Genomic DNA, 14,240 nt, shown 5'->3' with positions numbered 1-14,240 from the left:
CGGAGTTTCCATCCTCTGGGGCTCCTTTCGGTCCCTGCTGGGCCCACCCTGGGCGGCCCCTTGGTTTGCAGCTGCTGGGCTGCAGGTTCTCACCCTCTCCGAGCCGCTCTGCTGCCCTCTCACTTCCCTTGGCCTCCCTGCTCCTCCTCCTGAAAATAACTCGGGGAGGGCAGGCACCTTGTGAGCACAGCCTGGGAGCCCCATGTAACGGCCTCTTCTGTGGGGGGATAGGCAAGGGCATGCACTTTCTTCTTGGTGCCCCCAGGCCTGGCACAAAGCAAAGCCTGACAGCCATTTGCATGAGGGACGGATGAATGAATGAATGAATGAATGGAGAATGAGTGAATGAATGAAAGTGGGTGGAACCCGGGGCTTTCCGAGGTCCTTGTTGGCCCAGCCATTTCCACTTGGTGGAGCCTGTCTGGGCTGAAGGCCCTTGGACTGTGACAGTTGGGTTTGGTGGCCCTACCACCCCTCACCCTCTGGCAGAACAGGGCACTCACTGTCACGCAGATGTAATAGTGAAACTGTGGAAACAACCGGAAAGCCCCTCGGGAGGGGATTGGATAAGGAAAGTGTGGCCCAGGCCAGGGGAGATTCCCAAACACTCAGCCCTGTGTGTAGGGGAATGCCTCTGCTGCCAGCACTCAGAATTGGGTGTTATTCCCAGCAGTCATTTTTGTTTAAAAAAATAAATAAAAAGCAGAATCAAGAAGCTGGCCAAAAAAAAGCCCCCATATGATAAGTGGTGCTTTAGGGTATAAGATCACGTGGCTTTTTATTTTATTCCACCTTCCCTCTTATCTAAGAGGCATTGTTTCTATATTGGGGGAAGAGACAAAGAAAAGTTTTATCCCCTGGAATGATGTCCTGGGCTTGTCTCTTGTTAAAATTGGACAGGACCCACTGGCAGTGGACACAGGAGAAGGCCCCTCAGTGTGGGTCTGGGTCTCAGTTTCCCCACCTGGTAAAGTGGTCATGGTTATCCCGTCCCAGAGAGCACCCGAGGGGCAAGGCCTTTCGGAAGGGGAAAGACCAGAGAGACTGTTGCAGCGGGAGCCCTGGCCTGGGTGCCCCTGGGCAGGTAAGCCCCACGTTCCACTCCAGCGCCAGGACTGTTCTCCCCTTGCTCTCTGAGCAGGTGGGGCTGGGAGTGGAGCTTGGCTCCTGGGACTGAAATACCAGCTCTGGCTCAGCTTTCCTGTGCAAAAACAACCAGGGGCGTTTCCTGCCCCCATCCTCCCCCTGGACAGACTCTGTCCCCAGGCCTCGGCCCAGCCTCCCTCCCACTCCCCGGGTGGGGGCGGAGGGTGAGTCTGCAGCTGTGAACATTCCTGACCTGCAGTTCAGGGGAGAAAACCCAGCTGCTCACTGGGCAAATAATGGAACCCAACTCCCCACTCCCCGAGCCCCTCCATGTTCTGCCTTTGGGGCCTGGCACTGGTTCAGCTGGAATTTCCAGAAAGTGCAGCTTCTCCAGTTGATCTTTGCTTTTCTGACATCTTGAAGGCGATTTCCTCAGACACTTGCAGTGCTGGCTGCTGGGCTGTATTTTTAACACATTCATGGGACCCACTCCCCTTAAGCCCAATCCAAATTGGAAATGTCTTTTTAAGAAATCCCAAAAGGAATGCCTACGCGTTGGAAGAATAAAAATATGAAACAACTCAAGAAAGGCAAAGTTCTCTGGACCCTGCCACCAGGAGGTATCTACACCCCTGTTTTGGGGCCCCCAGACCCACTGTGTCCATCACCGAGGCCGAGGCCTTATTTGTTCCTTCGCCTGAGGGAGCCCTAGATCCTCCAGGAGGCCGGTTGCTGAGGGCCACGGGGCGGGAAGGAGCTGGGGGCTGGGTGTGGGTGGACGAAGGGGAGGCCCAAGGTGAATCCCATGATCCGGGGTATGGGTCCCGTGCTGGGGGGACCTGGGAGGCCATCTGGTTTTCAAACTAGTTTTTTTTTTTTATTATTATGGTAAAATACACATACATAACGTTGATCATCTGAACCATTTTTAAGTGCACAGTTCAGTGGTTATTAAATACATTTACACTGTTGCACAGCCATCCCCATCATCCATCTCCAGAACATTCTTATCTTCCCCAAATGAAACTGTACCCATTAAACATTCCCATCCCCTCCCTCAGCCCCTGGCACCCACCATTCTGCTTCCTGCCTCTCTGAAGTTGACCGAGTACCTCATATGAGTGGAATCCTACATAATTTGACCTTTTGCAACTGGCTTATTTCACTTTGCATCATGTCCTCGAGGTTCATCCATGTTGTAGTAGGTGCCAGAATTTCCTTCCTTTTGAAGGCTAAATAGTGTTCCATTGTATGTAGATACCACATTTTGTTTGTTCATGATTCATGGGTTGCGTCTCCATTTTGGCTGTTGTGAACAGTGCTGCTGTGAACATGGGTGTACAGATATCTCTTTGAGACTGTGCCTTCAATTCTGTGGATATATACTGGTACCCCAAGAAGGAATATACCTGCCAAAAAGGAGTCTTTGTAGTTAACTGGGTCCAAATTTCTAATCAGGGTCTAGCAGTCATTGTTTACAGAGGCCTCTTATGCACTGTGCATTTGAGGGAAAAGCTACAGACTGAATCTCCAGCCTCCTGCACTGTGCTCCTGCCTTCAGAATAAACCCGTATAGAGGAATTCCTAGGATCATATTTCAACCAATGGGTCAGCCGAGAGCTTTCCCTACCCAATCAGAGCCACATAGCTATATTATCATTTGCATCTTTGCTGACCAATCACAGTGGCTCCATATTGACTAATCAGGATGTGTGATTCTGACCAATCAGGACAGTGCTATTTAGACCAATCAAATGGTATAAATTTGAACCCCTCATTTGCATAAAAATGGACCAATCAGGGACTAGGGTGGGCAGTTTCTCTATCTAAGGAACCTCCCCTTCATCTTGAGGGAACACCCTTTTAGTTTCCTCAGGAGTCTGCATTTCCCTGGTTTGTAAACTGGTCACCTGAAAAAAGTTTTTCCTTTTACTGCACCCCAGACTGGGGACTCCTGTTGCCATTGGATTTGTGGCATTGAACTTGTGTTGACAATACCCAGACGAGGTATTGCTGGTTCATAAGGTATTTGTTTCTCACTTTCTGAGGAGCCTCCATGCAGTTTTTCGCAGTGGCAGCACCATTTTCCATTCCCGCTAACAGTGCACAAGGTGTCCCGTGTGTCCACATCCGCACCAACACCGGTTACGTTGTGTTTTCTGTAGTAGCCGTGCTTATGGCGTGAGGTGGTCTCTTACTGAACCCCGTGTTGAAGCTGCACAACGCCCTCCCTCCCCACTCCTGCAGAAACCGGTGGGGGGTCTGCCTGCTCGGAGCTCCAGGGACTGTGTTCAGCTTCACTGAATGGGTGAGACTGAGGCACTGAGCGGTGCAGAGACCTGCCGGGGTGACCCAGCCAGCTGTGTTCCGAGGATAGGTGTATCTCCAGTGTCCTTCTGTCCTCGGGCTGTGCATAAGACGGGGCCCAGTTCTGGAGCGTTCCCGTGGTGCATTGTACCCAGGTGGGGAGCAGAGGCCGCTATTGCTGCTGGGGGCCATGGTGGCCTCTCTGAGCCTGTGGACAGGCAGCAGTCGCATTGATTTCATGTGAATGGGAAGAGAAATGACTTCAGAAGCCAAGCCTGAGATTTAATATTTCAAGGGCGTGCCTTGCAGGGGGCGGGGCTGGGAGTGGAAAGGACAGTGGGGGAGCCTCCTGTTGGCATCAGGATATGGGCCCTCACCTGGCTCCTCATGGAGGGTGTGGCTCCCGTGGGGTCCCTAAACCTGGGTCAGAAATGACGTGTGACTGTTTGGGGCATGAATGAATGAATAGTTGATTGACTGAAGGATCGTGACCCTGAAGGGGCAGGGGCTCCTGATGGGTTGAAGGCCCTGTCCGTGGACAGGTGTTCAGAGAAGCAGGGCCCTGGCAGAGTGTCCTGGTGCTTTTTCATCATGTGGGTGTCGTTGGGGCAGCAGGAGGAGGAAGTGCCTTCCTCCTTCCTCACGGAGCTAAACTTGCATTTATGGAGCACAAGCATAGTGTAATGGGAATGAAGTGCAGTTAAGAACAGGGAAATGTGTTTACGTCTTACCACCACGTGCCTGGACTTCAGAACGTTTCTCCTGGTCGACCTGCAGACATGTTTGTGCTTAGGCTTTTAGCTTTAGTTACCCTGACACACGCACACCACACCTGCCTGCGCAGCCACCAGCAACCCGCCTTCCCGAAACCTTCCCGGGACGCTCACTCAGATTTCACTGAGCACCTACTGTGTGCTGCTCCTGCCCCGGGCACTTTGGCTCCTTTCCGATGTATGGAGAGAGACGCTTCTTGAATCGCCTTGTGGCGCCTGCAGAGAGCGAGGCAGCTGGAAGGGCCACTCCCACGTTAGACGGTACATGGACTGCTCCTCGCTGGGCCTTGCCTTCTGGCTCTGTGACAACCTCCCGTCCCCACAGGATGACAGAGCTGATTCAGCAGCCTCAGCCATGTGCGTGGGGACAGGCCCTCTGCGGGTGGGCCGAGGGTGGACTGACTGATGGAAAGATATTAGCTGTGGTGTGTCTCCGGGGGGGAAGCCAGCTGTCGCTGGGGCCCCTGCCTCTTCTCAGAAACCACCAAGAGCTGGGGGGTAACTGAACGTGACGTTTCGTTTTTCCTTCTGGAAATGCTGTGTGCTGACCTGAGGAGGGATCCCCTATGAGCCTCACATGCGGCTTTGCGTGAGTCTCTGCAGCATTTTCGGCTCTTTGGAGAAGGATGTTTTATGGCCCTTGGTGTTCATGGTGATGAGACCTTAAAAATGCCACATGTAATACGTTGGGTTGCCACACGTGGGAGGTCACTTGCATGATCGGGTTGTAAGGGGTTTTAGGGGGTCCCAGCTGCCTGCAGGTGCTGGCTCCGGCCCGTAGGTGAGTTGGGGGTGTCTTTCATGAACGAGGAACACCCGGGGGTAGAGAACCACAGGTTTGTTTTGGTCCCCTGATTTTGGGGTGCTCGAGCTGGGCACCTTTCCATAGAGACTTGGAGGCAGTCGCTAGACAGGCAGGTCTGGGGGCCTGAGATGTGTGGTCAGCCTGGATCTGGAGTCATGAGGGGCAGGGTTCCCAGGAAGGGTGTGGCGGGGGGAAGCTCCAGGATTTGAACCCACATCTGCCTGAAAGCTGACTGTGTCTGCCCCAATGCAGGGGTGTCTGGAGCTGGAGGTACGTGCCATGATGGTGAGACGGAGGAGGCAAGGAGGTGGGTCTGGGGTCCAGCACAGCCACTTCCCGACTTCTTCACAGGCTTGGAGTCTCTTTGGGGCCCTTGTCTCTCAAGGAGCCCTGGGTCGGACTTGGGGGTCAAAACCACATTTGCTGAGGGCCCCAGAGTGCCAGGTCCAGGGGCTCCCAGCTGAGTGGGGCTGTTGGGGGACCTGAAAACACCGTGAGTAGTGGAGAGCTGGGATGGCAGGTGGAAGAAACCAGCATTCTTGCCTCAGTTTCTTATCAAAATCCTTCCTTCCTTCCTTCCTTCCTTCCTTCCTTCCTTCCTTCCTTCCTTCCTTCCTTCCTTCCTCTATTCATTCCACAAGCCTTTGCCAAGGGCCTGTGGGTGCTGGCCTTGCCTGTCGTGTTGTCATGGAGCCAGGGGTTCAGGGTGTGGTTAAGGGCTGCCTCCAACCAGCTGGCGAGCTTGGGCTGCCGGAACCCAGGGAAGGCCTGGGTTCGCTCGCCTTTGGTTCTGACTACGGTGTGGTTGCCGGCCCTCATGTTTGGGAGACCCTCTGGTGCTGCATTTCTCCTCCAGTCTTTTCAGCCAGCGGGGGTACTAAGGAGCGTTGCTCCTTGAGACCAGAGGGCGGTAGTCTGGCGAGTGCTGGCCCTTATGGATGCGCTGGGCTTCAGTGTCAGCGGTCAGTGGGGAAACAAGCAGCCAAACACATTCTGCTCGCGTCGCTCGCTGTTTTTTGTCTAAATTGCCCTGGGGAAGAAGAGCTTGGAGGAACATGGAGACGCTTCGATGTTGACCTTGAGGAAGAAGAGGTGGAGAAAATGAAGTGGCAGAGGCCAGGGGCGGTTTCACAGAGGGCTTGTGGCCAGTGCAAATGGTCTGGCTCTGGGCTGCAGAGGAGAGAAGAGGGGCATCGGACCCTGGGGAGTGGGGGCACTGCGCTCGGCAGCCGCTGAGCTAATCTCTCTGAGCCGTGCCTGCCTGGAGGAGTCATGCAGCAGGAGAGGGGATTTGAACCCTCCGGCCTTCAGAAGCCGGCTCAGGGACGATGGCTGCACAGAGAAACACTAGAAAAGCAATTTCCTGCTGGCTTTGTAGAAAACCGTTGGTTTGACCTAGACCTTGAAGTCTGGATAACGTGGGCCACTCTTTATCCCTTCGTCTCTAACAGGCCATTAGCTGGAGGTTCGGCTCTTTTGAGGACTGCTGGGAACAGTTTCCCTCCAGGTAGTGGAGGGTTTCCCTGGTTCTTTCCTGGGACAGCTGTGGGCTCAGAGGAGTTCCTGCTGCGTCTCCTCTGTGTTCCCTGAACTGGGGACCCCAGGGCAGGGCCTGGCACACAGTAGGTGCCTATTAGGTGTCTATTAAGTGGATTGAACAGGAACGTAGAGTTGCGAGTGGAGCTCCCCAGCTGCCCCCACCCCCAGCTCAGACCTCCAAGCTGTACTTTTCCAGGATTGTTTTTCTTGGTGAGTTTCTCCCCAAGTGTTGATGAGGAAAGGAAGTCTTTTAAGATCAGGACATGGGTAATCATTTTGTAGCCGTCACCAGCTTGGCACAGCCTGGCTCTGTTTGGCCGCCAGCATGCCTCCCTTCTGCTGGAGAGCTTGACCTCCTCACCATCCAGAACCTGCCTCCCATGACTGCACTGAGCCCCCTCCCCTTTGTCACTGGGAAGCCCCCTCCCTGTTTCATGATGCCAGTTGTTGGGAGTGTGTGAGCAGGTGGCCATATGCAGCTGTGACCACTGCGGAAGGCTGTGGTGAGGGTGGGGTGAGCTCAGCGGGGCCAGGGGCTACGGAAACAGCATGATCAGAGGCCCGGAGCCCCGAGGGTGCCAGGTGTCAGTGCTGTGTCTGCAGCATCCAGAGAGCCTGCCACCTTCTCACGAAGCAAAGGGGGAGAGGGGAGGGGCCAGGCAGGAGGCGGAGGAGCATGCTGAGTTCTCCCGGAAGTGACCAGAGTGCAGAGTGCACCAGAAATGAGTCAGGACATCCTCGTGGGAGGAGGGTCCAGGGTTAGGGGTTAGGGGTCAGGAAGTTTGCTGAGGCTGGGACTCATCTGCCTTGGAGGGACCCCCTCCTTAGCACAGAGGAGGCTGGGCACGTTTTGAATCACATTTTGGTAGTCAGTCTGGAGGATGGTGCCTTAGGGTGGAGGAGGCACCAGGCTCCCTGAGAGGGACCTTCCATCCAGGGGAGCTGCGATCAGAGAGACAGAGAGAGCCAGCGTCCCAAGGAGACCCTGCGCGGCTGTCTTCATCCTATAGCTTGGCCCGGCCGACTGCGATATGGGCCCAGGAAGGGTTTCCCCATCCATGGCTTTGGGGGTCTCTCATGGGAGGTGCCTGGCTTCTTGGCCAAGACTTTGAGGACTGGACCAGACCACCTGGGTTAGAGCTGGGCCCTCCCCTCACTACCTGTCCACTTGGTGGTCTCCAAACCCTTTCTCCACCTGTAAAACAGGGGTATGATCGAATCAGAAGAATGAACCAGACCATGAACATAAAGGGTTTAGTGCAGCGCCTGGTGCTAGCCCAGCGCTAACTTATTATTGGGGAAAGTGAAAATACCATCTGAGGATGCTTCAGTACATCTGAGAGTTAGTGGACCTAAAATGCTATAAACTTCACCAAACAGTGGAACGGAACACGTAGCTGACTTGGTTCTTTCTGGGTAATAAACTGTAGCGGCCTTGGGTTAAGCTGTTAGACCGTGAGCAGTACGCCATGCCCAGTGTGGCTTGCCCTTGATCTGTGGCACCGCCGGCCCCTGGAAGACTTGGCTGCACAAAGAAAATCCTGCCCTTCCCTCCCTACAGCTGGTGCAGAGAGATGGGTGGGGGGCCCTGCAACACAGGCTGTTGGGTTCATCAGTCAGCCTGCTGGTGCCCGATCGAGCCTCTGTCTCCCGGTGGGGTGTGTGTGCAGCTCGGGGAATGGCCCGCGTGGAGGAAATGTGTGTGTTCAATTGTCCAGACATAATCGAATCCCCAATGCTCCTCAGATAAATCCCCGGCTGAGCTGTGCTTTCTCTGCCTGGAGCAGCGGATGAGCTGGAGTCTGAGGCCTCCCAGAGCTCAGTGCTGGGGGCAGTCAAGGCGGCCTTGGTGGTCCTGGAGCTGGCACGGGAAACCTTTCTGTGCTGTGGAGTTCCAACGCCAGATCTGCTTCCCTAGTCTCGGTTTCTTCTACTGTAGAATGGACGATAAATGATCCAACCTGCCAGTGAGCTGATGGCCCTAACCGGCTGGTGCAAGGAGACCCAAGGACAGGACTGACATGTGCAGGAGTAATAGACATGGCCAGACCCCAAATTTCACCTGCCTGCTTGTTTGCAGAAGAGATGCTTCTGGAAGTGATGGTTGCCACTCAAGCAGCAGCTGCTGTTGGTGGGGGCCCCAATACCTCTAAAGCCGTGATGGATCACCACTGTGTGGGGGAAAAGCAGGGGCCACTTCAGAGATGTCAGCTAAGGATGCTTTCTAGACAATCATTTCTTCCTTCCTCCTTCCTTTCCTCCCTCCGTCCCTCCCTCCCTCCCTTCCCTACATGTTGAGCTCCTGCTGTGGGTCATTGTCCAGGGTATTTGGGACCCAAGGGGAGAAGATGGTCTCAGCTTCTGTCTCCATGGAGGTCTGGACAGCTTGTCACCTCACAGCCACCTGTTTTTTTATCTCCAGGGCCCCAAAGTTGAAAGATCCATTTTAGCAAGCTTCGTCTATTAAATAATTATGAAGCAGCTTTAAATGTTTTTTATTTTTTTTATTTTAGTTTTTGGAATGAGCATGGCATAAATAAAACCAATTGATTCAGTTTCCCATTTTTCATTGATCAAAGACATCGTCAGCTGCCAGTCAGAGCCTCAGACAGGCAGGCCCCAGCAGCTTGGCTGCCGGGTTTACTGATACCACCCTGACCGCATGATTTGTCACTGGGAAGCTGTTTTAGTGCCACTTGTGAGACATTTCAAGAAAATTCAGGGTGGGGGGTGGGAGATGTGGGTAAGGGGGATCAAATATATGGTGATGGAAGGAGAACTGACTCTGGGTGATGAACACACAACGGGATTTATAGATGATGTAATACAGAATTGTACACCTGAAATCTATGTAATTTTACTAACAACTGTCACCTCAATAAATTTAATAAAAAAAAAAAAAAAAAAAAAAAGAAAATTCAGTGTGTCTATAGGCACTTTTTGCAGCCTCTCTTATAGGACATGAACTTCGGCTGTGGAGACCCCCACTTCTCTCAGAAAGATGCAGAGGTTTTGAAGAGCATTCCTGTTCTCTCGCTGGCTGGGAAGCTGCTGTGCCCCATCTGTCTCCAGGGCTGTGGGGCCCAGGGGTCTTCTGCAGCTGGGGGAGTGCGACACGGTGCTTGTCACCTCCCTGTTGTCTGGCTGGTTTGGCCAGAGCCTCAGATCAGCGGGGGGCCTTTGGCCGGCCTGTAGTCTCCCCCCAGCGGTGGCAGCGGTTAGGCTGGTCATTAGAGGCTGCCGGAGGTGTGGCTGGAGGGCCCAGGGCCCTCAGGGTGGAGCCACTCCTCTAGCTGACCGTGGGGTGGGGCAGGGGCGGCCGTGGATATTGGCCCGAGCACAGATCACAGGGACTGTGGGAATAGGGACTTCAGGGCCTCCTTAGGGAGACGGCCCGAGCATCAACTGTCACTTCTTAAGGCACTTATCTTCCAGCATCCTGGAAGTCAGGATTTTATTTCCTCATTTTACAGATGGAAAAACCGAGGCATGGAGAGGACAGGTGGCTGTTGATTTGGAGCCGGCACAGGCCCAAGGCCAGGCCACGGCTCTCACCGCCAGGCACTCTCTCCGTGGGGTCTGGGCTGGCATTGTGGAGCTGTGCCTTCCTGCCCTGCCCCATGCAATCTCACGCAAGTGGCTTTCCCTCTCTGCACCTCAGTTTCCCCTTTGCGCCTGCCCCTCAGTGCTGAGGTATGAGAGCAGCCTGTGAGGGAATGTGGGCATGAAGCGTGGCCCTTGGTTCCCCATGTGCGTTAGGTGCCAGAGAATGTGAGCTGCGTGGGCAGGGTGGCCATTCTGTCACCCGTTCCAGCACCTCCTGGGGAGTGAGTGGGCCAAGTGAGGGGTAACAGAGGGGCCACGGTGGCCTGAAGGCTGCCTGCCTGGTGGGGCAGGGCCTCTGTGTGCCCTCGGCAGGGTGAGGTGTCCCTGGCAGTGTCTCCCCAGTCAGTAGGCTGGCCACTAAGTGGTCACAGTGGGTCTCTTGAGCTGAGCCAGAAAGCCCACTCTGCCCTCGTCCCTGAGGGTACAACTGGGGCCTTGTGGCTCAGGCTCAGGGTCCTTGTTCTCAGGTCCCTTCTCTGCCGCTGACATCCAGGATCCCTGAGCTGGGGCCTCATGGGAACTGAATGACAGATGACAGTAAGCGGCAGTCCTGGCTGCACTGGCCCGTAGCGCCTGGGGGGTGGGTGCTGGGCAGGAAGCCTGTCCCACGCCCATCTGGTTTCAGCCCCGTTAGGTCTGAGGACGCTGATGCGTGGTTCTGACAGGAGGCTGACTCGGCCAGGGCAGGCTGCCCCGCCTCAGCCAGGCCTGAACGGGAGGCAAGAGCCCTCCCTGTGGGCTGGGGGGCAGGCGATGGCTTGCCTATGCCCCACGTAGTGCACTAAACAAATATAGCGGGGGCTGGCTCAGTTCTGGGCCGCTTGTCGTGGGGCCAGTTTTTTGGGGACAGAGGCTTATTGTGGCCACTTAGCCGGTCTTCTGAGGTTGAGCGTTTGCTTCAAGATGCTGGTGAAGCTGTGGCTGCCCTTTGTGAAGGGCCCCGCAGGCCGGGAGCAGAGAAGAATGCCACTTGCCTCTGAAGCCACAGGGACACGGCCGGCGTCAGGCCTTCTCTGGCCACAGGACAAGAATGGGCAGCTTCTGGCCTCGCACTGGCCGCTGTCTAGGCCTTCCCTCGCCCACCATCACCCAGCCTGTGGCTGCGACACGCCCACAGCTGCTTAGGGCCTGTGTCCTTACTCTCATGCCTTCAGGAGTCTCTCTCCCAGAATCTGAACCTGTGCCTGCTGGGGTCAAGGGACCGTGAGGGTCTGATTGGCCAGGCCTGGGCCACATGCCCTCCTGGGCCCAGGGGTGGCGGGGACAGAGGGGACCAACAGACATGTGAGTGGACATAGCCGCAGAAGCAGCAGCCGCCCGCTGCTCCCAGTTAATGGAAAGAGAAGTAGCCCAGGAATCTGGACACGGGCATGGCTCTGCCTTGCCCTGCCCCCTCACGACCTCTTGGGCCTCAGTTTCCCTAAGTGTATACAGTGAAATAGGTAGTGACCACATCACTTATCATGCAAACCAGCCACTTAGGAGAAGGAAAGGGATGCTGTTGACAAGTAGGACCCAGGGCTCATGGGTCCCTGGGACAGACCCCGTCCTATCAAAGGGCCTGCACGCTCTGAAGCAGATGTGAGTTCAAGTGTCAGCTCTGCCACCTTCTAGTTGGGAGCCAAAGTTCTTGATTCTCTGGGCCTTAGTGTCCTTACGTGTAAAATGGGTTAAATTCTTGGGGGGTGGGGCACCAGGCATACAGGAAACTCCGTGAGTGGATGCTGGTGCGGGGGCGGCCTCCGCCCACCTCAGAGCCTGATGCGGGCGTCCAGGTTCTTTCTCCCAGTCCTGCTGTGTCCCTTTCCCTGAAGCCTGACTCTGCGGCTCAGTTTCCCAGAGGCTGGCCTGGGGTGCCTGGGGTGGGCCCAGAGCTTCCGGGGTGTGGTTCTGGAAGGTTAGGGGCCCGAGCGGCCATGGTGGGGGTGGGGCCAGGCCAGGCAGACGCTGTGTCCCCTTCTGAGCCCTGAAAGGAAGCCTGGTCTTGCCGGCTGCGATTGTGGTTAGGAGCTGTGTAATTAACTCTAAAAATGGGAGGCTGAGAAGGAATTAAAATAAATGCTTAGTGGAAATTAGAGACGAGTGATGTGCAAAAAATAGTGGAGCCAGGCTGGAAGCTGCAGCATGCTGCAGGGCAGGCAGGGGACGAGGGTCTGAAGCAAGCAGGAATGAAGGGGGTCGGCTGGGTTCAGACCCCGCCTCTTTGGTTTGCAGGCCCAGGCTGCGTCCTCCTGTTCCACAGACCCGAGGGCTTAAGGTAACAGAAATGTATTTGCTCGTGGCCACAAGTCCAAGATCAAGGTGTCAGCTGGACTGGTCTTTCTTGGGGTCTCTGAGGGAAAACGTGTCCCAGGCTTCTCCCAACTTCTGGTTGTTCCCTGGCCATCTCTGATGTCCTAGGCTTGTGGGACCATCACCCCAATCTCTGCCTCCGTCTGCAAAGTGCCTCCTCCCTGTGGGTCTGTATCTCTGTGTCTCTCTTTAAAAAAATTTTTTTTTTATCATGGTAAAATACACAAAATGTAACATGTACCATTTTAACCATTTTAAGTGTACCATTCAGTGGCATTAAACACCTTCACAGTGTTCTGTGACAAGCACTCTATTATTTCTCTGTGCAACTTGGTTTATGCCAGGCCTGCCATGGCTTCTGATTCTGGCCAGCCCTTCACCTGAGTCTGTCCCTGCGTCTAAATTTCCAGTGAGCGGGCACAGGCTCTCTGTGGCTGTCTAGAAATCAAGCCGTCGGGCACTTAGTGAACGGTCAGTGATGAGCATGAGTGAAACGTGGGTGAGTCTCAGTGTGCACCTCTGTCCTTGCCTCGTGGACGCCCACGCTGAGCTGGCCTGGATGGGTTTATGGCTCCCACATACCAAATGCCCAGCCCGTGCCCTCCGGGTACGGAGTTAATCCAGTGAGGCACTTCATGTTAGAACGTGTTAGGAACGCAGCCTCAGGAGCCCAGCCACTGCCGCCTGGTCCTGCAAGTTAGAATCAGCAGACAGGATTCGAACCCAGGGCGAGTGACTCCAAAGTCTGTGCCCCAGGCCCCCTCGGCTGCTGCCCCCATAAGTTCTTTACCAGCTCCTCCACAGGGACTAGAAGCTAGCGATCCTTTTCACCTCCCCCACCTGCCACGTGCCTGCCTCCCTCCCCATTGTGTTGCCAAACCAGTGCAAGCTGGGAGCCCAGGTGTTGGGGTACCAGGTGGAGGAGATGCCTGGAACATTGATTTGGGAATTCTGGGCTTTGTGCTCACCCCAGCCCCCCCCACTGTGGTGCACGTGTGCTGCTCCCCTGGTTGGCTTTCATGGGTGGTTCCTGGCTGTGGCTTTGTCATGGGTTAAGAAACTGGGGTCAGCCTGTGCCGGGAGGCGGTGCGTGTGCGCGCTCTGTCCTGGCTCACTCGAGGCCAGTATATTTTGGTCCAGTCAAGATGAGCATGATTGCTTGGGCTGGTCCCCTCGCGCTGGGGTTGGGGTGATGGTCGTGAATGGCCAAGGTGAGCCGGGGGCCATCTGTGAAATCAGGGCTAGCGTCTTCTTGGACCAGGAAGGTGCTGGTCCGTATGGGCACACGCAGACAAACGTTTGCTGCCATTGTCGTTAAGATTCTTAGACTCCACAGGCTTAATGACTGTTTCCATCTCTCCTCTAGTTCCTGTGTTTGAAGAACATACGCACTTTCCTTAAAGTCTGTCACGATAAGTTTGGACTAAGAAACAGTGAGCTGTTTGACCCTTTCGACCTCTTCGATGTCCGAGACTTTGGGAAGGTGAGTGTCCCGGTCACCAGGCTTGGTGCCCTGGCCCCCCCACCCAAGACAGAACGGAGTGGGTTTTTCTTTTTTCAAGATTTTTTATTGGGGAAGGGGAACAGGACTTTATTGGGGAACAGTGTGTACTTCCAGGCCTTTTTTCCAAGTCAAGTTGTTGTCCTTTCAATCTTAGTTGTGGAGGGCGCAGCTCAGCTCCAGGTCCAGTTGCCGTTGCTAGTTGCAGGGGGCGCAGCCCACCATCCCTGTGGGACTCGAGGAATTGAACTGGCAACCTTGTGGTTGAGAGCCCACTGGCCCATGTGGGAATCGAACCGGCGGCCTTCGGCCTCAGGAGCATGGAGCTCTA

General features: G+C 55.0%; 1 protein-coding gene across 1 annotated transcript in view; it reads left to right on the top strand.

Annotated features, from left to right (window-relative positions):
- The window catches only part of VAV2 (vav guanine nucleotide exchange factor 2), a 151,546-nt gene that overhangs the window by 20,069 nt on the left and 117,237 nt on the right, over positions 1–14,240 (top strand). The window contains exon 2 of the mRNA XM_074331550.1: positions 13,775–13,891. Within this exon, the coding sequence (XP_074187651.1) occupies positions 13,775–13,891 (117 nt within the window). The remainder of the gene's footprint in view (positions 1–13,774; positions 13,892–14,240) is intronic.

The sequence above is a fragment of the Rhinolophus sinicus genome, linkage group LG04, assembly GCF_036562045.2.
Source record: "Rhinolophus sinicus isolate RSC01 linkage group LG04, ASM3656204v1, whole genome shotgun sequence".
Classification (NCBI taxonomy): domain Eukaryota; kingdom Metazoa; phylum Chordata; class Mammalia; order Chiroptera; family Rhinolophidae; genus Rhinolophus; species Rhinolophus sinicus.
This window is presented reverse-complemented; position numbering and strand designations above follow the sequence as displayed.